The sequence below is a fragment of the Pygocentrus nattereri genome, chromosome 11, assembly GCF_015220715.1.
Source record: "Pygocentrus nattereri isolate fPygNat1 chromosome 11, fPygNat1.pri, whole genome shotgun sequence".
In the NCBI taxonomy this organism is placed as follows: Eukaryota; Metazoa; Chordata; class Actinopteri; order Characiformes; family Serrasalmidae; genus Pygocentrus; species Pygocentrus nattereri.
The window spans coordinates 28,385,794-28,408,647 of record NC_051221.1 but is presented as its reverse complement, the minus strand read 5'-3'; the positions used below and the strand labels follow the sequence as shown (position 1 = coordinate 28,408,647).

Genomic DNA, 22,854 nt, shown 5'->3' with positions numbered 1-22,854 from the left:
TTTAATAAGGCTGATCCAACTTTGATGTAATGTCCTTAAAATAAGTCAAAATGAGGCTCAGTATTGTGTGTGGCCTCCACGTGCCTGTATGACCTCCCTACAACACCTGGGCATGCTCCTGATGAGGTGGCGGATCTCCTCCCAGACTCAATCGGATTCAGGTCTGGGGAACGGGCGGGCCAGTCCATAGCTTCAGTGCCTTCATCTTGCAGGAACTGCTGACACACTCCAGCAACATGAGGTCAAGCATTGTCCTGCATTAGGAGGAACCCAGGGCCAACCGCACCAGCATATGGTCTCACCAGGGGTCTGAGGATCTCATCTCGGTATCTAATGGCAGTCAGGCTACCTCTGGTGAGCACATGGAGGGCTGTGCAGCCCTCCAAAAAATGCCACCCCACACCATTACTGACCCACTGCCAAACCGGTCATGCTGAAGGATGTTGCAGGCAGCAGATCGCTCTCCATGGCGTCACCAGACTCTGTCATGTCTGTCACATGTGCTCAGTGTGAACCTGCTTTCAGCTGTGAAGAGCACAGGGCGCCAGTGGTGAATTTGCTAATCCTGGTGTTCTCTGGCAAATGCCAAGCATCCTGCACGGTGTTGGGCTGTGAGCACAACCCCCATCTGTGGACGTCGGGCCCTCATACCATCCTCATGGAGTCGGTTTCTAACCGTTTGTGCAGACACATGCACATTTGTGGCCTGCTGGAGGTCATTTTGCAGGGCTCTGGCAGTGCTCCTCCTGTTCCTCCTTGCACAAAGGCGGAGGTAGCCGTCCTGCTGATGGGTTCTGCCCTCCTACAGCCTCCACCACGTCTCCTGGTAGCACCTTCAGCCTCTGGACACTACGCTGACAGACACAGCAAACCTTCTTGCCACAGCTCGCATTGATGTGCCATCCTGGATGAGCTGCACAGGAGACCATCCGTCACCTCATCAGGAGCATGCCCAAGCGTTGTAGGGAGGTCATACAGGCACGTGGAGGCCACACACAATACTGAGCCTCATTTTGACTTGTTTTAAGGACATCACATCAAAGTTGGATCAGCCTGTAGTGTGTTTTTCCACTTTAATTTTGTGTGTGACTCCAAATCCAGGCCTCCATTGGTTAATAAATTTGATTTCCATTGATGATTTTTGTGTGATTTTGTTGTCAGCACATTCAACTTTGTACAGAACAAAGTATTCAATGAGAATATTTCATTCATTCCGATCTACGATGCGTTATTTGAGTGTTCCCTTTATTTTTTTGAGCAGTGTATAATATATATTAGATCTTCACTGAGGCAGTACTTAAAAGCCTCCACGCAAAACTACTCAAACGTTACTCATATCCAAGCTGAGCTGATAATAATGAAAGGATAGGGCTGTTGGTCAAGTCGTTTTCCTTTTAGGTTATCACTGCAAACTATCTCAGCTTTCTCCTCCTGAGGTAGCCACCCAAAGAGAGCAAGGCCAGCTGTGTTCTCATGGACTCTCATTATCACCAGGAATCAGACTTGTGATCTCCTGATCATGGGGTCAGTGCTAAGACAATTCTGCCACTCAGGAGCCAATGCTCTCTTTTTTAAATCAAGCATACAGTTGGTCAGTATTCTTTGAGTTTGGTATGGTCACAAAAGCATATCATTTATCATGATAATGATATGATCACATTCCCCACCTCTAGGGGTGTGCCAGTGTGGATGCACGTTTTCATTTCAGCAAAGAAGGAGCATGCCTGATCAGGTGTAGTCAGGTCTGCATCAGATTGTTTGGAATAAAAAGCTAGTCACACAAGCCCTTTGTGGATAAGACTGGACACCCATGTTCTATAGGCTTCCCTCTTTGTCCAATTCAGAGTAAAGCTGAAGACACATTAGGATAAATCATCTGGTCACTGTTCCTGTGTGATACCATAGTCCCAGAGTAAATAAAGCATGCTACCACTGTATGAAAAGTTTGGCAGCAGTCAACTGTGGGCATTGATATCCAACATTTTTCATGTACATATCTGCCAAAGCTGATAAAGATTTTTAAAATGCAAAACCTGGGCCTAGATCCACCCAAATTAACTTTATGAAAAAGAAAAAAAAAAACCTGCAGTGTAATTAATAAAATGCAAAACCAAGCACAGTAGCCCAGCATCACCTAAAAATTGTGGTCATCTGGAATACAATACAAAAAAATCAGATTTTTGTTTTAAGTATTGGTCACATTTAAACATCTGTCTGATGCTGATTTTTAAATAAGAATTTATCTGCAGGTACAGATATGATTTCAATGTTTTTGTTTTTAGAAAATGGTTTTATAAAGTGGACTATTTTCCTGATGAGGGGGGAGAGGGGAGGAGAAAAAAAAAAAAAAAAAAAAACCACACACACACACACACACACACACACACACACACACACCACAACAACAACACACACCAAACCACACTTTTCATTGGAAAGACAATTTTATTGACAAGCATATATGGATTAAGCAACAAAGGCATTAATTGTTTGAGCTTAAATATTCTTGGAATGTAAAAATTCAATTTTTCTACTCTTTGGTGGAACTTTAAAATATAAAAGAAAGAAAAAGAAGGCCAGTAAGTGCACATAAAGGTCTCCTTATAATAACCATGACCAGTTTCCTGCATATTCTTGCTAAGGCACATTCAGACTGAGAGATTGACAGCATGTGTCCAAAGTGGCTCTTTATTTAAAAAAAAAAAAAGCGCACCATTGCATCTACTTGCATTAACATAGTATAAAACACCAAAAGCCCACCACCATTTTTATAAATACAATAGTCATAAAGGGTACAAAATGTAAAAAAAAAAAAAAAAAAAAAAAAAAAAAAAAAGGATAAAAAGCCAGTACTCATCTGATCATTAGAAACGGAAGAAAATATTTGTTTTGTAAATGTATCTTCTTATTGATTGTAAACAAACAGGGAACCAGAATCACTGAGCATCAAACTAGGTGCATGAGTGGCTTTTATATACATTTTTTCATGTGTATATCAAACCCACTTCCTATTCACAGACCCTCTGCTTACAACAGCAGTGAAAAGTGAGCCCTTCGTGCACCAGTGCAGCACTCTTTAGACCCTGTACAGAAAGCTACACCCCCACTCCCAAAGCAAATAATAAAGAAATGCTCACCAAGTTAAAGGCAGAGTCTGAACTACTTCATTTCAGATGCGTCAGTGTGACGTGTGCGGTCAGTAGCTCTTAAATATATATATATATATATATATATTAAAAAAAAAAAAAACCTTCTGAGGCAGCACTTCAAAGCCTCCACGCAAAACTACTCAAACACTGATACAAACGTCAGGCAGTCATATCCAAACTAAGCTGATAAGAATGAGAGGACATGGTTGTCAAGTCGTTTTCCTTTTAGGTCATCACTGCACACTATCTCAGCTTTCTCCTCCTGAGGTAGCCACCACGCTGAGCCTTATTCATGCGCATGCCAAAGTAAATGACCAGATTGATGGGAACCAGAACAGTGGTCAACCATCCCTGTAAGACACACAAAAAGGACAGTCAGGAAATAAAACAAATTAAAATCAACAAAGGCCTGGTGAATTGTTTTTTTTGTCCATCACATTTGGACAAAAGACCCCTTTAATTCTTAGTGCTGCATTATAAATGAACTACACAGCTGTGTATACTACACAGGCTGAATTGCTCAGATGTTTCATTTCAAAGCTATATCCACCAGAGGGCAGATCATGGCTAAAAGATGCCTGGCTGACAAATCCTTCTTGAGCTACTTCTAATTTTGCACAAACAATAAACAGACAGTTGAACAGAAGTTGATTATCTTGAAGACAAACAGATGTCAGAAATGGCTGTCATCATGGTTTGTTGAGTCAGATGCTTACGTCATGGCACAGTGTGATATACTGCCCCCACTGTTTATGTTGGTATTGCATCTTCTGAACACATGCACAACTCTGAACAAATGCAAGATATGCAAGGCAGCCCTGAATCAAGGCCTGTAGGGTGATAGCATGTGTGAATAGTCCTGTTCTTACCATGACTGCATGGGGGAAATAGCCATTGGTCTGGTCCTGCAGCCCAACAGTAGTCACCTCAGCAGCTACATAGCGATCGGGAGTGGGCTTGTCTAGAGTGGGTTTCCTGATCTTTGTCATCTTGGTGGCCACAAAGAAAGGCAGCACGCTCTGCAGAATTAAGAGACTTTTAGACCAGATACTTGTCCTTCTGCGCTGCCACCAGAACTCCAAATATCACTTAGTGAAACTGATCTGCTGTAGAAAGAAGGATTGAAAAATAAAAAAAATAAAAATAAATCTCTGACCTGGATGATGAGCCCTTTGCACTTGTACTCTGCTTGGAGTCCACGGGAGAAGAAGTCAACAAAAGCCTAAAATACACATTAAAAAAAAAGAAAAAAAAAAGTTTATCCTTAAAAATTCCCTTATCATAGGTAGTAGATTATTAATCTATACAGTCAAGTCCAAAGTTTAGTTGGTATGACAGAGTAATGTGATTGCCAAAGTATGTTGGACTCCAGCCTCTCTGCTCTAAAAGGGATGAATAATATCAGAACTGCATCGTTTAAAAAAAAAAAAAAAAAAAAAAAAAAAAAAAAAAAAAACACCCCCCCCACACATGTATGTATATAATATACATTTTCCTTTTCTGCATGAGAAATATTTAAGCAAACAAGCTCCACCTGAGGTGAACTGGGTGCATTAGAGTTAGGAGAACATTACAGCAGGGTAGTTTTACTCCAGGACCAGGATTGTGAGCCACTGCTCTAAATAAGGTTAACATGGAACCCAGGGCTCCAAATCCCTGTTCTGTAGACCCCATACACAAATTTGTGTTTTCCTGCATCTTGTATGCCTGATTCAGCTTGATTTAACTAAAATTAACAAGTCATTTATGGGCCAGGTAAGTTACAGTATGGAAAACAAAACTGCAGAGCCTGGGATCCCCAGGAATGACTTTGGGAACCACTGATATAAACCATGGACTCATCAGTGGAAGTTGCCATGATCAGATACGCAAGTAGGGTTGTGAAGATGGGGATCCACTTGCCTTGGTGGCGGAGTAGACAGTCAGCAGTGGAACTGGGTACATGCCGCTGGCAGAAGAGATGTTGAGGACAACACCTCTAGCTCTGAAAGGGATAGAATGAGTTATAGCTTACTATGCACTGTGCTCAGCTGAACTTCTCTCATATTGAACAAGCCCACCAGAGAAGCTTACAAAAAGAATTTACTCCCTGACGTCACCAACACACACACACACACACACACACACACACACACACGATTGCCTTGTGTGTTGCCATGGCACCAGCTCTCTCACGCAGTACCCCTGCAGCTGCAGTAACATGCTTTTGAGAGCCGTGGTTGGTCCCATTTGTACAAAAATTTCCCAGCTCCATGATTGGCTATATTGAGTCATGTGTTGACTCCAGGGCCAATCAGGGGAATGCATGTCACTCAGCTTGGCAAGCAATTTCGAATTTTGCAAAAACTGTGGGAAATTGGGGAGGGAGGAGGTAAATGGTGGACAGTAAGTAAAGGTTTACAGATAATTTTACAAAAATGCTGTTTTATATTATCTTCAACTTAAAAAAAAAAAAAGCAAGTTGAATTTAGTTAGTGGGAGTGAAGTTAGTTTTAGTGGGATTCGTAGGACTCACCTTGCTTCCATTCTGGGCAAGACCAGACGAGTCATCTGATGAGAGAGTCAGAAACATTACTACAGAACAGCAGTAAACGAAGGAGTACATTGCCAAGATAATTTTAAATAAGATTAAATTACACAGAGGAGTTTTAGTTTGCTTTGAAATGATAGACATAAAAAGGAAATACTTACTTGGCACACTGAAGTGATATTGACGTTGATCATTGTGTTAACGAACTAAAAAATAAAGGACATCATGGGTGTGAAACCATGAAACTAAGTACTGGTCAGTAATTCAACTACTGAGGACAAAAATAGTGGAAACACCAGATGAAGTGTCCACTGAATGGTTGTTTAGGGCTTTAGGGAACCAAATGCAGTTCATCTATTGCACTGCTCCAAAGAACCCTTTTTGAATCGACAGTAGTTTGATCGAAGTGTAGCCTTGGCACTAAACAATCAGTAAGTTTAAGATCATACACCATAAGTGTATCATAATTCTAACTCACATGGTCCAGATCAGGGATGTGCAGGAAGAACTCCGGGTATGGATAAGAGATTCCAACATTGTTCACTATTAGAAAAAGTATTTTAAATAAATAAATAAAATAAATAAATAAATAAAAAAATAAAAATAAAAAAATAAATAAAAAATAAATAATAATAATAAAAAAAAAGACAGACATATTGGAAATGGAAAAAAAGATCTTATGAAACATCAACAGGCCTAACATACACATTGAATACAATTTAATATATAAAAAAATAAGGTTCAAGCAAATCCACACTCACCAAGGACTCCAATTTCCAGCCCTTCAAGTGCAGCTTCAATCTTAGGATAGATGTCAACCTTACCAAAATCTACAGCAACTGTCTTCGTCTCCACCTTAAAGCGACTTTCTGTGAGACAAATCATCAAAACAATTATCAATGACATTTTTCACAATGTGACATGTTCGCTAAGCAGCACTTGTATTTCACTGTGTGTAAGAGCACATTCAACATGAAACAATCAGCCATTTTTGCACTGAACATCATCTTTGACTCTCCTATTGCAGGATTTCCATTCTTTGCCAGTGTTCTAAAAATAGCTTGCAGGGGACAACACTCTTGGTTTAGAATGGGCCGTTTTGGACAGTAGGGGGAGCTGTGCATCAAGAAATGAGCCACTGTGCTTCCTACACCCTTCCTCTACTTCAGCTGACATGCCTGCAGCAATTAGAATGTATTGTCCAAAGACTCATTTGTCTGAACCCTGTTCGAGGGAGTTATGAGAGGAAAATTCCTCTGATGTATCACGGTGTAGAGTGCCATTATTTGAAGAGGCACAATAGAGACAGAGCCGTCTTTAGGGTGGGGAACTGCAGGCCAGTGAACATGATTTAATAGGACTATTATGTTAGCAAATGTGAAATCCATTTTGAGCTTTCTATTTTGAGGTTTCCAGCTTTAAATAGCTTCGTGACTGTAGCAAATAGGTCTTGGTGACTTCAAGCCCACGCATTGCCAGGGCATTTGGTTGAGGCGTGAGCAGAGAACGCCAGGTTTGGCAGGGAGAGACCCAGCTCGTGACTACCCATAAACCCCCCCCCCCTTCGGTGAGCCTTCAGCACGACTATGGTTATGGCAGGCTGGTAGATGCAGAGTACCTTTCCTTTTTACCACCAGCTTGCTCTTAGTCTGTCTCTCTCTAGGAATAAAATAGAAGTACATAGTAACTAAGTAATGTAAGATGAAACAAACCCAAGAAAAGTTGCATACTGGAAATTTGCTCAGGTTTGTCTACAAACACACATGGAGTAAAGGCTGTATTAATTAATTATTCAAAGATCACACAAGAGGGGCCAGAATTACATCTCTTCACCAGGGAAAGAGAAGCCCCCCCCACCATTCTCACACAAACAGACCCTCTTCATTCAGCCTACTGAGACAGGGACAGAGAGAGAGCTCAAGTGAACTGGCAAAGTCCATAGCGACTGCACTCTCATTCAGAAAAAGCAGGGCAGGCTCTGTGAAAGAATGACTAGGCTAGAGTATCTAACAGAAAAACTAGATTCCAGGTTATTGTTTCAGAAACAGTACTTTAAAAAAAGCCATCAAAAGTGACGGCCACTGTGAAAATGAGAAGCATGAAACACTGGCTACGTGCAAAAGCAATTCAAAGGGTGTGCAGCAGGGAGGGGTGCCAACGTCAACGAGCGTTTAGATGGAGATCCTCATCTTCCTACACCCAGTGCTCTCAACCCCGAAAATTTCCATGACGACAGTCTTTAGAAAGGATTGTAGATCTTACAGGGACAGGAGTGAATGTAAAAAAATGTTTATGGGCTGGAGGGGTAGGGGGGGCCTCAGACAACAATAGTATTCAACTGGAGGGGAATTATAACATGGTGCCTTCACTCTAAAGAGTGAAGATGGTGGGATTAGACCATCTTTCGCCATATTACTGTTGTAACAGTACCTCACATCTCCATCCTGGCCATGAAACGTTCATAAGGTTAAAAGGCAGCTAATATTTTCAAATGGTTTAAAAACAGTTGCAGGATTTAGAAATGAGTGACTATAGGCTCAGACAGGCCCTAGAGAGAGTGTTACATGAGTTTTTGTGTAGTCAAGCTGAGCACATTTTAAGTTTGAGTGGATGGTGGTGGGCAGAAGTAGTGAAAAAGTGTTCCATTTAATCAGGGAATATCCAGTGTATCTGTTTGCATCACAGGCCTAGGCTAGGTGTCAATGGCACCTCTATTGGAGGAGATGCACAAAGGGCACCTGGAGCTCCATGTGGTGCCTAGACTGTGCAATTCTGCCAAGCAGCATTAGCTCTCTGGCCAGTCAGCTCTCCAGGCCCCCCACCCCGCCTTTCAGGACAGCACTAAAAATAAACTCCGCTTCATTAACATTAGGAGGACTGTCCGTCATTCAGAGAGTTAGAGAGGGGTTCTGGTTTGTTCACTCAGGCGTGCATGTGTTCACAGGAGGATGCACAAACTGAAAATAAAATAAGATACACACCAAGGGACTGTGCAATGTCGTCAAGCTTCTCTTGGGAGCGGCTGATGAGCATCATGGAGAATCCTCGTCGAGCAAGCTGCAAAATATGAAAAATCAGAAATTCCATAACTCTACAAATTATACCATGAGCATTTACCTAACTGTCACAAACCTACCTTAAAAAGGTATTGAATTCAAACAAACACAGCAGATCATTGTTGTCCAAAAGGAAAACACAAGTATTATCTAAATGGAAATTATATAGGAGAAAGCAAAATGTTCTTTACTTTTAGTGGAGGTAAATGTAGAGACTTTATTTTAATCATTTGAGCTTTCATTTGGTCAATTCATTACATTTCTATGTAGTTTAAAGGGCTGCTGCTGTGCTCAAATTGTGTATAAATTTAAGAGAGATATTTGCCTTTGCTGTCCAAAAAAAAAAAAAAAAAAAAAAAAAAAAAAAAAGTATGAGGCTTACAACCATGGATAGATCCCCCTTATGCTTTTCATAGCTTAGATGTGTTCTGTCCAGAATTCAGCTTAAAGTCCAGCCCAAACTGCTAATGTTGGGTGGTACCATTACCATTATGCCAATATCACCACACTGTTTGGTGGATATTAGTTTCTATTAATCACAAGTTCATGTTTTGTTGAGTAACCTGCCCTTGACATGTTCATTTGACTACATTAACATACTAACGTCAAAGGTCAAGCATTTTTGAAGAAGTAAACAAATTTGAACCAACTTCAGCTGATGTCAGAAATTTGTTTGAGACTTCTTGAAAGTATATGTTGGCGTGTAAGCAGAGAGGCCTCTTCTCCACGAGCAGTTCTCCAGTCGCCCTCCCTCCTGTGGCCTCGGAGAGAAACCCATCTCCTGTGATGAGTCACTGTGCTTTCCGTGGAGGGAGAGAAATAAATAAGTAGAGGAACCCTTACCTCCTCTGCATAGGATTTCCCAATTCCATCCGTGGCTCCCGTCACCACTGGAAAAGAAGATGGAGATGAAGAGGTCAGGAGAAATGAACATTTTTCCCCTCAAACGGGGTACAGAGATTGAAATGCTTTACTTTAGACATATTTCTCAAAGGCTTAGGCTGTGATCAACAACGTCTATCAAATAAATAATAAGACAGATTTGTGGATGCATCGGACATAGCCTGCAACTCCCGAGCTACTTTCACTGCACTAGACATGAAGGCCTTGAAATAAAAGCCTGAAAAAGCCATGTCACATAGGCTCCAGGTTGCAATGCCATCTTTGAGTGAGAAGATGCAGGTCCAATCAGAATCACTACAGCTGGCAAGGCAGTTTTAGTCCTGGAACAATTTGAACAAGATACCAGGTAAACAGCTTTTCTATACTGCTGTGACTAAAGCGTTTTTTGGTAATTCCTGACTGTAGTTTGGCTTAAGCCAGTGCCCTCCATCTTTGTCCACAATGTGGCTGCATTTAAGAGGAGGAGGTAAAATGGAAATGCAGGTTCACTGTTCTCATTCACTTATTCATTTTGAAAGGTGCAGAGACAAAACCAAAAAGGTACATGTAGTATTTGCTATGTTGCTCACATTTAACACTCAACTGGTGAAAGACCGATCCAGGCAGCGGTCATTTACTAGAGCAAAGCTGTTGGTTAGAAAGAGAAGAAAGGAGGGAGGGGGGGGGTGATGACGTCCGTAGAGCCCAACAGAAAGGGAGGGGTGAGGAGGGATCCTAGGGACTGCCAAAAATAGAAACAAGAGGAGAGGAGGAGAGAGGGAGACTGCGCAAAGTCAAGGGATGAAGAGGGAGAACTCGATTCACTAGCTATTTTTAAACCCATGTTAAGAATCAAACACTCTCTCGCTCAAAAAACTTCAATGGGCTCCACTGCACTGAAATCTGATCGGGAGCTGCAATTGTGAAAAAAATAATTTTGAGGGCATTACAGTCAGAAAACAGTATAGCATCAAATTTACAGGGAATAGGTAAATGAGTTTGTGTGTACCACTGAATATTAAACACTGCTTAGAATCCAGATCTTCCATTTACTTTATTAGAACGAAGAGATGAAACTTACAAGAGATTACAAGCTTATGAAGCTTGTAATCATTTAATCAGTAGATTCGTCACCAAAATTGCCACCTGCCAGTTGAACAGTCCTGGCTACACAACATTCTTGTGGTTACAGAGTGAAATCAAGGTTAAAATCTTGGTCTTGCATCAGTACATTGGATTCTGCCTGTACAGCATTCCTGTGCAGACTGGTTCCTGTAAACCTCTGTCAGTCTGACAGGTCAGAGATACAGGAATTTAAGGCCAAGCACACAGGTGGATATTTTGATGTATGGAGGAATATAGGTACATAATGCAAGGTGAAGTCTCAAATGCACCAGAACACTCAAAAGAAGAGGAGTTTGTTGGTCAGGTTAGGTCACAAGACTGAGTCCTTTAAACTTCAGCCATGCCTTACTCTACACTCAAAGATAAAGAACCATAAAATCCTAAATACTAACCATAATTTCTGTAAAACAACCATTTCATGCTTAAATGATTCTTTGCATGGTGAAATGGTTCTTCAGGTTGATGGAGAATGTGTTGTATATGGTTCTATAGAGAACATTTTGGAAAATAGTTATATAGCACCAGAAAGGGTTCTGTTCTTATTACAATATCAAGCTTGTAACAATAGCAGAACCACTCAAAAAGGTTCTATATAAAAATCATAATACATTTCCATAAATCTGAAGAATCATGCAAAAAAACATTTAAGCATGAAATTATCATTGTTCTTAAATGCAACCATTCCCTTTACTAACGAAACCCTGAAAACCATCTTTAAGAGTGCAGACAACATGGCTTTAATGATTATTGATACCATTCATCACTTCATTGATACCATTCATCACTACCATTCATCACTTGAACTCTGTTCAATTTAAATGGACAAATTTATTCTATTTGTTAGTAGCACAACCAAAAAACTATGCTGATCTATACAAGTCAATAAAAAACCAAAAGAAGCCGCTTTCCTTTCTTCCTCCCCCTAACCAAGCCCACACCAGTGTTCCTGGCAGGGCTTAATTGCCCTCACGTGAGCAGTGCCATGGAGAGGATCTACGCAAGCTGCTGCGTGAGTACTACGAGAAGCACTGACGCTCGACCAGGGACATGATTCGCACGCTGCATACAAAAAGCGGAGCCTCCATTCATGTGTGTGAGTGCACAACTCTTTCTACCCGTGGAGCCTAAGAGAACGGACAGGTGCAACAGGAGGGGCTACACTGGCCATTAAACACAAACACCGTGAAAATGGGTCTTATGAGAAGAGATTAGTATTTTTGTTATTAACTCAATTCTCCATACTTTGAGTTTTAAAGCCTGTGCAGAAGAGGTCGTCTGGGTCTGCTCACGAACATCACATTCAGAAATATGGACTGTCCCAGCATCGCACAGGCGCACCGGCCCCGCTCCCGTTCAATCTTCCTAAGCTAAAAAAAGCAGCGGAGTGAGTAAAAATAGCTGCTGCGTCTGGAACAGCCGCTACACCTGAATACCAACAACATGCTGCCCTCCCTCTATCCCTCCCCCTGCCCCCCCCCCCCCCCCCCCCCCCCCCCCCTACACACACACACACACACACACACACACACACACACACACACACACACTCTGCTTTCCCCAGCAACCCAGCTCACCATGAAGCTCTTGCTGCACTACATTAGTGCCAGAAAAGCACTCGAAGCCCTGCTGCAGAATTCTGCTCTATTCAACAGGGCATTTCCACTTATTCCCCTCTACCTAAAAGGAAACATCACGATGAACTGGCTTGTACATTACTGAAATTCTGTGGCACACTTGTTGTATAGAAATAGAAGTCATATACTAAAGCTTGATTAGATATGTGATGTATTATATAAGGTGTACTCATGGCTCTCAAAACAGGATCTTACTGTATGCAATCTGTCCCCGAAAAAAAGAAAAAGAAAAGAATGAGCTCGTCCATCTTTGGCTCAGTAGTTCTGCAGAATGCTAAAACACCCACTCGTGCACCTCCTCCCATTCCCCAAAGCAGCAGATCACGCTTTAAATAGCATAGGCCTGTCACATGGCCAGGAGAAAAACTACACAGCAGAGCAGTTCAGCACCCAAAATAGCATCGCTACTCAGATAAAAAGGTGGATTTTTTTTAAAAAGAGGCAATGTCAGAAATAGTACAAAGAAGTCACATGTTTTAAAAAAAAAAAAAAAAAAAATCAATAGTTCTTTCCCAAATCCATTTTCTCCTCTGCAAAAAACAAAATTAGAATAGACCAGAATGGTTGTTTGCTTTGTGAAAGCCCTACACATCATGCAGGCTTGAACAGGTATAGTGAAGCTGTTCAGGGGCACTGAGGTGACTTCTTATGCATAAATTCTCATTCCTGATGCTCAGGTATGGCCTTCCTGAAAGTGTCAGATTTGGAAAAGCAAACAGATGACAGATGGAGTGAGACACCACCATAGTGAGAGCATGCATGCGTTTCACCCCATTTGCCTTTTTTATCCATACGGTTATCAAAATATATATCGTCTAATTAGGCATGCAATGTATTAGACACCCAGCTAAATCAAACATTTGGAAGAGGTTATAGACAAAGTGTAATATTAATGCAACAAAGTGCATAAACTGATTTCAGAAGGGAAATGCCAGATGGAAGATTCCCTTTTTCTGTAAATAAATAAATAAAAGCGACTGAGTCGTGACAGAGAAGAGAAAAGGGAGGGAGGGGGTCTTGGAGGGCAAGCGAGCGAGCGAGCGAGAGCGAGAGCGAGAGAGAGAGAGAGAGAGAGAGAGAGAGAGAGAGAGAGAGAGAGAGAGAGAGAGAGAGAGAGAGAGAGAGAGAGAGAGAGAGAGAGAGAGAGAGAGAGAGAGAGAGAGGACTTAAGTGATGGAGATGCAGAGTGAGATGGAGGCTCAGACAGAGGGGGAAAAAAAAAAAAAAAAAAAAAAAAAAAAAAGAGGAGGAGAGAGAAGGGGAGGGGCTGCAATTCTACCCAGTATCCCTTTGCAGCACGTGGCAACGAGCGTGTTGGTCACATGAATGGCAGTGCTCTCTTTGAGAAGCCTCCCTTCCACTCTGTTTAATAGCAGACCCCCAGCCACCCCTCCCTTCCTCTCCCTCTCTCTGAGCCCTTCCGCCTCCACAGCACAGGAGCCAGTCACACCATTCACAGCACACCGAGCCTGCACATTCACAAGCATGCAGCCAGAAACACGCACACAGTTGACATTCACTCACTTACAGACACAGGGGAATACATTTCATTCACATGTGCCTTGGCCTGCTATGAATGGGAATTCAGCTATTCACAAACTACAGAACTTCTCCTCTATGCCTCTTTCACAGCCTCAAACAGCTGATGCTCCAACGTTTCTGTATTGTTGTTTGAGGTACCGAAAGAGAGGAAAAGCAGTCCTTGCAACAGAAATAAAATTAAAATGTTCTTAGGAAAGTTAAACTAAAGCCTGTATAATCCCTATACTTACTATACTGCAGCTACCACAAAGCATGCTAACTGATTCAATACTACATGGCTAGTGTATGACATTTAGGGGAATTAGAGTATGTTACTTACAAGGGCCAAGACAATACAAACACCAATCAGAGGCCACAGAGAGAGATGGTAACCTATTCGGGACTAATGCTATCCTCAAAGTTGAGGTTAGCCAACCATCCCTTCTAAAAAATAATAAAAAAAGAACTCAAACACACAAAGTCTTAGACCAAACATGACTTTCAACCCCTAGATGGGTTGGGGGTATGGACAAACCCAATTGGACATGGGCATCCTTATATAATCTGTGATACAGTACGACATGTGAAGGAGAATAGAATGGGGGTGGGCTTCAGCTGAAGACTCGCATGTCAGTACAAGACTTGCATGATGTAACAGTTCTCACACACACACACACACACAAAAAACAGTGACTACAAACCTCACCCTCACATGGCCTTTCTTCTGCAATAAGGTAGAACCAATAACTACATTTAAACTGATTCAATAGTTAAAGTGAGTTCAACATCTATAATCATACTGTAAAGGTGAGGTTTATTTACAAAGCTGTAAATGAGCCAAGCATGACAGCACAGGAAGCATTCGTTGGTTTATGACCTTCACAAGTTGAGATGCAATGCTAAAACTTCACCGCCAGGGGTCTCCTGAACATTGTGAGCATCTGAGGGATCCCTGTACAACTGAGGGAATACTACATTCTGATGCAGCAGCATGACTCACTTTCATAACCCAAGTTAAAAGTAGAACTGAGAGTGTAGCACTGCTGAACAGCCTAGCTGTACCTTAGGCTCTACGCTCTTAAAAAAACGCCTCTTGGGTAGCCTTCCATCTAACAGCTTACTGCTTCCCAAAGCCTGCAGGGAGGGGAAAAACTTGTTGGTCTGGAAGGAGCACAGGCTGTTCAATGTGATGCAGAAGAACCACCTCATTAATGAAAACTATTTCGGCTTGACGAAGTCTATCAGAAGGCGCAGGCAGTACATACTGTTTCAATGGAGGTTAAGTAAATACCGAAATCTATTAATACGTTTAATTCAAATACTACAACTAGGCAAGACATCATCCTGCATGAGGAAATCGTGGGGAACCTGAAACCGTCTGTTGCTCAACCTGACAAGACCAGTGCTACAGGAACTACAAGCAGAGCACCTGCATTTCACCCCAACAGTTCACCTGCATTACTGAAAGCTCAGAACTTGGCGCTCACTGGACGAGAATGTGAGACGAGTCAAACTGGTACCCTGACTCAGTGTTTCAGGGTGTGGCCCGAGCAGGTCGCCTCGGAAACGGTATTAAGTGGCTCATAGTTCGTCGAAAGGTGCAGTGAGTTGCTTTCAGACAGAAAAAAATCCCAAAAGCCTGCGCTAGAGCAGAAGAAAACACACGTCGTTTTTACCCCGAGCTTCTGCTTCTCTCTCTCGCCGCTAGGGGGGCTTAACGCTGAGGTGGCTCCAGACTGCCTCTCTACCAATGCAGGGGCAGGTGACATTTATTTGATTTTTAAAAAAAAAAATCCACATCAATATGGAAAAATTATAGTGAAGTAAACTGACTAAAAGTCTACCCTTCGAGGATATTTTTAACCAGGCGCATACGCAACTATCTCGAGCGGCTCTGAGAAAACATCCCCTCAGCAGCCACACGTGGTATGGACCCGCATTATAATTGAGATTGGCGTTTTAAACTGCGTCATGTTGCCAAAACCAACCTAAAGCGTCCTGCCTTATAAGCGGAGCTGCTGCTGTCGGGATTACGTAGCCATAAGAAACCCACCAAGTCATTTTTCTGTCCACTAAATAACCGATGCGTTCATTGAAGAGACGGACGCCGTGTTTGTCAGGAGACGCGCAGCGCCTGAGCACAGACGAGAAACTGGATAACTGGGTCAGGCTAGGCCGATCAAACCCAGGACGGGCAACCATGGAGGAACTGGGTGGAAAATTAAAGTCTATAAAATATGACTGGTCACCTTTACTGGTGATGTCCATGGGCTCTAACTTCTCATTCGTATTATTTACGTTTAAAAATGTTTGTATAAATGTAGTTACCTAAATTAAACTGACTCTTACAATTAGCGATTTCCCCCAAAATTAAAGCTAAATATGGAGCTTGTTTCTTGAAAGCTGGCATTTCCAGCCATGATTTAGTCTGACTTCATCTCAGTGAGTCAGAAGCTGCGATTATGTGCGCGCAGTCCGTGGATGTATGGCGCAATCTGTCAACCTGAGACCCTTACCGCCTCTTTATGGACCATTCGGGTGAACGTGGAGTGCTTAATTTCTCAATCAGACTAACCTGGGGGTGCTTTTTTTCTTAAATTAAAAGAAAAATCTGGATGTACTTAAATTTTATTACCACAACCTATAAAACCACATTTTACACATTTACCTCGGACGTGTTCAAAATGACACTGTTGCTGCAAAAATTGACCGAGAAGTTCAATTAGTGGTAGTTCCGAGCGAAGTTCAGTCAGTCTGAGCTGAAGGCTCAGTCGCGTTCAGATGTTGACTCAGCTGCTGAACTGAAGGGCTCCTCCGCTGTGAATGAACGGATTGAACTCACCTGCCCATTTGCCCAGTTTGGGGGAGAGCAGGTCTCCGTTGCCCAGCACCCATATTCTGAAGCCGGAGAGGAGCCGGTAGAGGATCCAGAGAGTCAGGGAGGCCGTGGTGAGCGCCCCGACCCATAGCAGGGCAGCCTCGGCCCCAGGCAGCACCTTCTTCAGCTCACTGATCACCTCCATTCGGACGGCAGCCTGACCCACGAAAATTAGGCGACGTGCACTGATTTCACAGCCTACAACGTGCGAGCCCCTTTATAAGCAGGTTGTGGCATGACACCCCCACAACTCCTCTAACATACTAGTCTGGCCGGATTTAAGTGCACACCCCCCACCTACTCGCTCGCCGCCCCGGGCACACCCACACCCACCGGCCATTGGACGAAACTACCATCCGCCACCAGAAACTTACCACTCTTTGGTTAATTTCAGCGCCAATCACGAAGGCTCCTCTCTCATTCATCAGATTCCCTATCCGCGAGGGGCGGGGCCAGAGCGGCGGCTGCTCAAACGGCGATTGGACAAGCGTCTCGGCAACCTCCGCTCGGGCGAGCCCATTGGCTGTGACTCAGAGCGAGGCTTTCCCGTTTCACTCAGGATTATGAAACCTCCAAATCCACGTTTTCGATTTATCAGCGCCCACTATTTTATGAATGAAGCTTTTCGCCCATTGGCCAGAGAAGCCTCTGCTCTCCCGCCTTTCGTGTGATTTCTGGGCGATACTATTTGATGTCAGGAATGCCGTTCATGTTCATTCACGGGTGCTGGCTCACCCATGACTCATAGGCTACAGAAAAAAAAACAAAACATAACAAGTGTACCGATTTAGAGCATGACGGCATTTTCTGCTACCGACTAAAAAAGCAGGACGAGAACACGCACACGCCTGAAAAACCCTTCAGTTTACTGCCAGTTACGAAATTCAGATACAGTGCGCCCTCTTTTCTACAGTACTTTAAATGTTTTTCACTGACGAGGGCAAAAAAACTACAATTACCAGGCGCGCCTTTTTTGAAATCTCGCGAGAAGCGGTGGGATCTTGCTTTTACAAACACGGAAGCGAGCCTGGGATTATGTAAACAGTGAGGGAGAGAGTAGCAGAGATGGGAAGAAGGTTAGAAAAGCGTGCCTGGCGTGATGTGAAAACACATCGAGGCTTTCTCCCCTCATACGTTCATAAACAGAGCGTGTCGGGCGGTGTCAGATTAACGGACATGCATATATTCCCGCCTGCATTAGGACTGTCAGCAGACCCTCTGTGTCTTTCCTTCACAGCAGCAGCAGCAGCTTTTCTCTGTACAAGGCACTCATGTCCTGTCGCCATTCTTACTCTACACTCATCAGCACATGAGATATAACCTAAAATGTAAGCCTCTACAGATCATACCGTCCATGTTAACACAGGAAACGTAACCTTTACAAACTGCTTAGTACAAAAAAGTCTCGAGTTTTCTGAACTAAATCATATAACACCTGTTATTTAGTTTGTCAGCTCAACAGTATTTTACCAGGCTATGACACTGTGACTCTCTGCCTCTTAGAGCTTTTTTTCTGTAGCCTGTTCAGATAATTAATTGTACAAACATGTTTGTGGAAAACTGAAATACTTCAACATGTTCAAAAACTACACACTGCAGACATATGCTTTAATAGAATGAGACACAAACAAAGAACACGACCCAGGACTCAGTATGAACACAGAAGCTTTTTATTTGAGCAGGAATACGACAGCAAACAAGCAAAAAAATAAAGCAACTTTGTTAGATATGTTAGATAAAGGCATAGTACAGCGTCATCAAAACTGTGTTAATATGCCATACAAACAGAAAGATACAATATATTTCCACAAATTATATTTTCTAATGCACGCATTGAAATTAATGCACAGTACGTCCAGTAGCCTAAACTAATTTTGGCATCGTTATTAAAAGGTTTTCTCCACGTCTTTGGGTCTGTTTTGCACACAAGAGCGACAAGTGCACAGAAACACTGCTACACAAATGTATGTATATTCAAAACCCCAATATCTAAACAGCACGTTTTTAAACATAACTAAATAAAACGTATTAGGTAATAATTGGGCTGTAATTATAAGTATACATTGTAAAAGGCTCAGTTAGACGTTCAGGCGTGATCAATATATGTGTCGTGTTTCACTGTCTGCCTATTTTTATGCAAAATAAAACCATTTATATTAATGAAGGCAAAGATACTCCACCGAGACGATACATGCCCGTTCGCCTGTTCTCCACCCTCTTATAGTATCGATGCTTTCAGATTTCCAAGCCTCAGCATTACCCCTGGTTTCTGTGTCTTTTTGTGCCATTCACACTTTAAAATGACCTGCGTAACACTCAGGGAATTTACTGTTTTGGACAACGTGCGCAGGGACGCAAGCCCTAGACGTTATTTAAGAACATACAGTTACTGTATCGATACGGATTAAAATAGCCAAAAGGCAAGCATTAAATTAATTATACATTTATTTTTTTCACAGCGCACATTTTGAGTGAATAGGCGTAAATAAAGTATGTGCGTAAAGAGCTTGGCTGAGTGGCCGTGGCCCTCGGAGCGCGGACACTTCAGCACCAACAGCGGTGGACAGCGACTTTCCTCACCAGTAGAACCTAAGTCTCTCTCTCTCTCTCTCTCTCTCTCTCTCTCTCTCTCTCTCTCTCTCTCTCTCTCTGTCTCTCTCTCTCTCTCTCTCTCTCTCTCTCTCTCTCTCTCTCTCTCTCTCTCTCTCACACACACACACACACAGTCCCCTTTAGCCCTCAGAGAAAGTCCTCAGAATGACCACTTGTAAAAATTAAAACGAGCCACTGCGTGTGAATAATAATATCTGATGTAGTTTGTCTTATCTAATTCCTAAAACCGCATCTCCATACGACACACGTGCAGTTACACTCAGTTCACAGCTACGGAGACGCATCTTTACGCAGCGCTATAACACGTCCCAGCAAACCACTTTGCTGTCCTTTATCAAACCAGCTAAGGCTACACATTCCAGCTTAACTAGTCATGTACCATTCTTTTTTTTCCTACGTGCCCCTGTCTTTCAACATAACCCACTTAAAGACACGTCCAGCGCACGTCCAAACACAGCTGCCTGAATTTATAAGCGCTAATATACTGATTCACACAGTCGTCAGTGCTTTTACTTCCTCCAACATTGTTTAAATTACGTCTCAGTTATCGCCTTATTCACTTAACATTTACAGAACTGTCTCAAAGGGCGTCATATACATTAAAACATGGACAAGAAAATTATAGCATTCATAGTGTTCCTTAACTGCTCCAAACACAAGCACTCTAGAAACAGAGGTTTAAATATTAAATACCTGACGGTGTCAAATAGCTCCTTAATTAATCCTCTGCCCTCTGCGCGTGTAGAGCAGGCAAAGACGAATTTTACTGGACTTCTCCATGTCCCGTGCTCATTCCCATCTCACTCATCTGTGAAAAAAACATGAAAGGAAAGTCGAAAGAATATGTTTACTGTTTGCTGCCTCACTTTAATTGCATTTGTAAACTATCAACAGTCTTATTTCATGAATAAAACAAATAAACAGATCCAGAATGAATTATTTGTTCATAATTTCACATTTAACCACAAAATGAAAGAAAACAGCATCCTTTATTTTCCACTTCCATCTACAATTAATAAATATTCCTGTGTTTAAAATTTGAAAGCTGAAATTATTACTTGTTGGAGGTTTTTACAGGGACACTCAGTCCCAGCGTGAAGTGGAAACATTATTAAAGAAAGATGTTGGACTTACCTGCTTATATTGGCCACTTTCAATTTTGTACAGAGGCATAACCATAGGAGCAATAACCACTATGAGTTTCTGACACAAACAGAAGCAAAACACACAAAAAAACAATCAATAGCATATATATCAGCCAAATTATAGGCATTAAATTATATTATTTCACTCTTATCAATAGACAGATGGACAGACAGATATAAACATACATACACACATACACACAGAGTCAAGCAGTTACAGGTGTACACACACACACACATACACTGACAGACAGGAAGATACAGACATATATGCACACATATGGTCAGGCAGACATAGATGTATACTTGCGCACACTCTCACACACACCACACACACACACACACACACACACACACACACACACACACACACACAGACAAAAAGGTAGATATAGATATACACACACATGCACACACACACTTTGCATTATTATGAACATCTAAAACATCAAATAATATTGCATCAATTCCCCTTTGTTTTCTCACTAAATGTTAATATGTACTTTACCTCATTCAATTTTCTTACAGTCTCCTTACATTACAATAAGTGCTTGAGTGACTTAGGACATGTAACGGACACTCAGACTGTTTTATCAACACCTCTGTGCACACACACACACACACACACACACACACACACACACACACACACACACACACACACACACACACACACACACACACACACATCTGTGCATATACATACACCCACACTGTTAATAAGGAGCATGTACACAAGCATCGTTTATGTATAAGTGTAATATCATACATCATAGCTGCACCCATTCAATTAAACCCTTACATATACACTAAAGCTGCCTTTTTAGGATAAATAATCAATGGGCTATTCTGCTGTTCTGGACTTATCTATCCAACTAATTTACTCATAAAAGCATTTGTTTTGTTACTCTGGGCATGTATAACCAACTCATTTACTAGTATTTACTAGTAACAGAATGTTTATAGTAATTTTGCTGTTTTGTGAGCTATGAGTACATAGGAGGATCAGCTTTAGAGTATAGCTACAAATTTTAAAATACCTTTTTAGACATTAAGATGGCTAATAGTTCCCAGAGAAATCGTTCAGAGCTTATTTGAACAGAACATAATTTAACATGCTTCCTCGAACCTGCACAATAGAAACTCACTGATTTCTACATGGAGCACATGGCATTTTCACATTTTCAGTACTGAATGACATTCTGATGAAAGAGCTTTAAAAAGCCTCAGTAAAGCAGAATCCTAGCCAGAAGCAGATCTAGCTCTGATAAAACAGAAAGGGAGCATGATAAATATAAATATTATAAATATAAATATAAAAGTATGTATTTCTGCATTTTGTTAGGTGCAGGCTTTCACTGTTTTTTCAGTGGGAAAAACCTGCAGCACAGACAAGGCCTATCAGTTACATACGTTGCTGGGGGCTCTAAGTAAAGACTAAAGACCTTTTTAAGAGACCCTCCCTCACTTTCCATACACACAAAACAAATAGACATGATTTAAACAATTAATCTAGAGCTAAGTGTAAATGTAATATACAGTCTGTACAGGCCAAACATATTTAAAATGATGGTACTCCCTTACGACAAGCTCAATAATCTTAGCCAGCACATGTGCTCCTCTCTCTGTCCCTGAACTACACACATCCTGAAACCACTCTGATACACACTCTTTTAGTGACAGAACAAATGATACGCACACTAAGACAAATATACATTCACACTCAGTTACAAATATAGACTCAAACAGCAACTGCACAGTTCCACACAGATATGATCTTTCACTCTGACTCCATACAAAGCACAGTAAACGTCACAGACACACTTTTGACCATCACATGCACATGCACACACTAATATGCACATGGTCATAGAGTACACACTCATCTGTACACCCTTGTACACACTATATATGTTCACACGATCAAATTCAAACACATACAATGGTGTCCACAATTCTGAGACCACTAATGAAAATGCTTCTGTTTTGCATTCCTTTCTAATTTAATACAAAGTTAAGTTTAATTACAAATGACATCATCAGAATAACAGTCTTAAATCTTTTAATCTTGAAAATTTAACTATGAGAATGTTTGTCAGACTTTTGATTTAGTGACAATGTGCACTCAGTCTGGCATGAACTCATGACTAACAGTGACAAAAGCCTCTGATGAGTAAATCAAATCTACCTGAGACTCATCTGCTACAACTGAAGGAATAAGAGTAAAAAATCTGACCCTGTACATAAAGTCTTTAACATGGTTAATATCACATATTTGCTTACAGTTGAATAGTGACCTATAAATAGCACAGAATCTTCAG

At 41.7% G+C, this 22,854-nt stretch overlaps 1 protein-coding gene across 1 annotated transcript; it reads right to left on the bottom strand.

The window, feature by feature from the left end:
• Positions 1-2,425: 2,425 nt before the first annotated feature.
• On the bottom strand, positions 2,426-17,036 carry hsd17b12a (hydroxysteroid (17-beta) dehydrogenase 12a). The gene is made up of 11 exons (XM_017699460.2): positions 16,740-17,036; positions 9,579-9,625; positions 8,661-8,736; positions 6,441-6,548; positions 6,158-6,222; positions 5,841-5,885; positions 5,665-5,699; positions 5,052-5,133; positions 4,306-4,371; positions 4,019-4,168; positions 2,426-3,500 (listed from the first exon to the last, which is right to left on the bottom strand). Exons 1-11 carry the CDS (start codon positions 16,918-16,920, stop codon positions 3,393-3,395), a joined length of 963 nt encoding a protein of 320 aa, XP_017554949.1. The 5' UTR covers positions 16,921-17,036; the 3' UTR covers positions 2,426-3,392.
• Between the last annotated feature and the right edge of the window lie 5,818 nt (positions 17,037-22,854).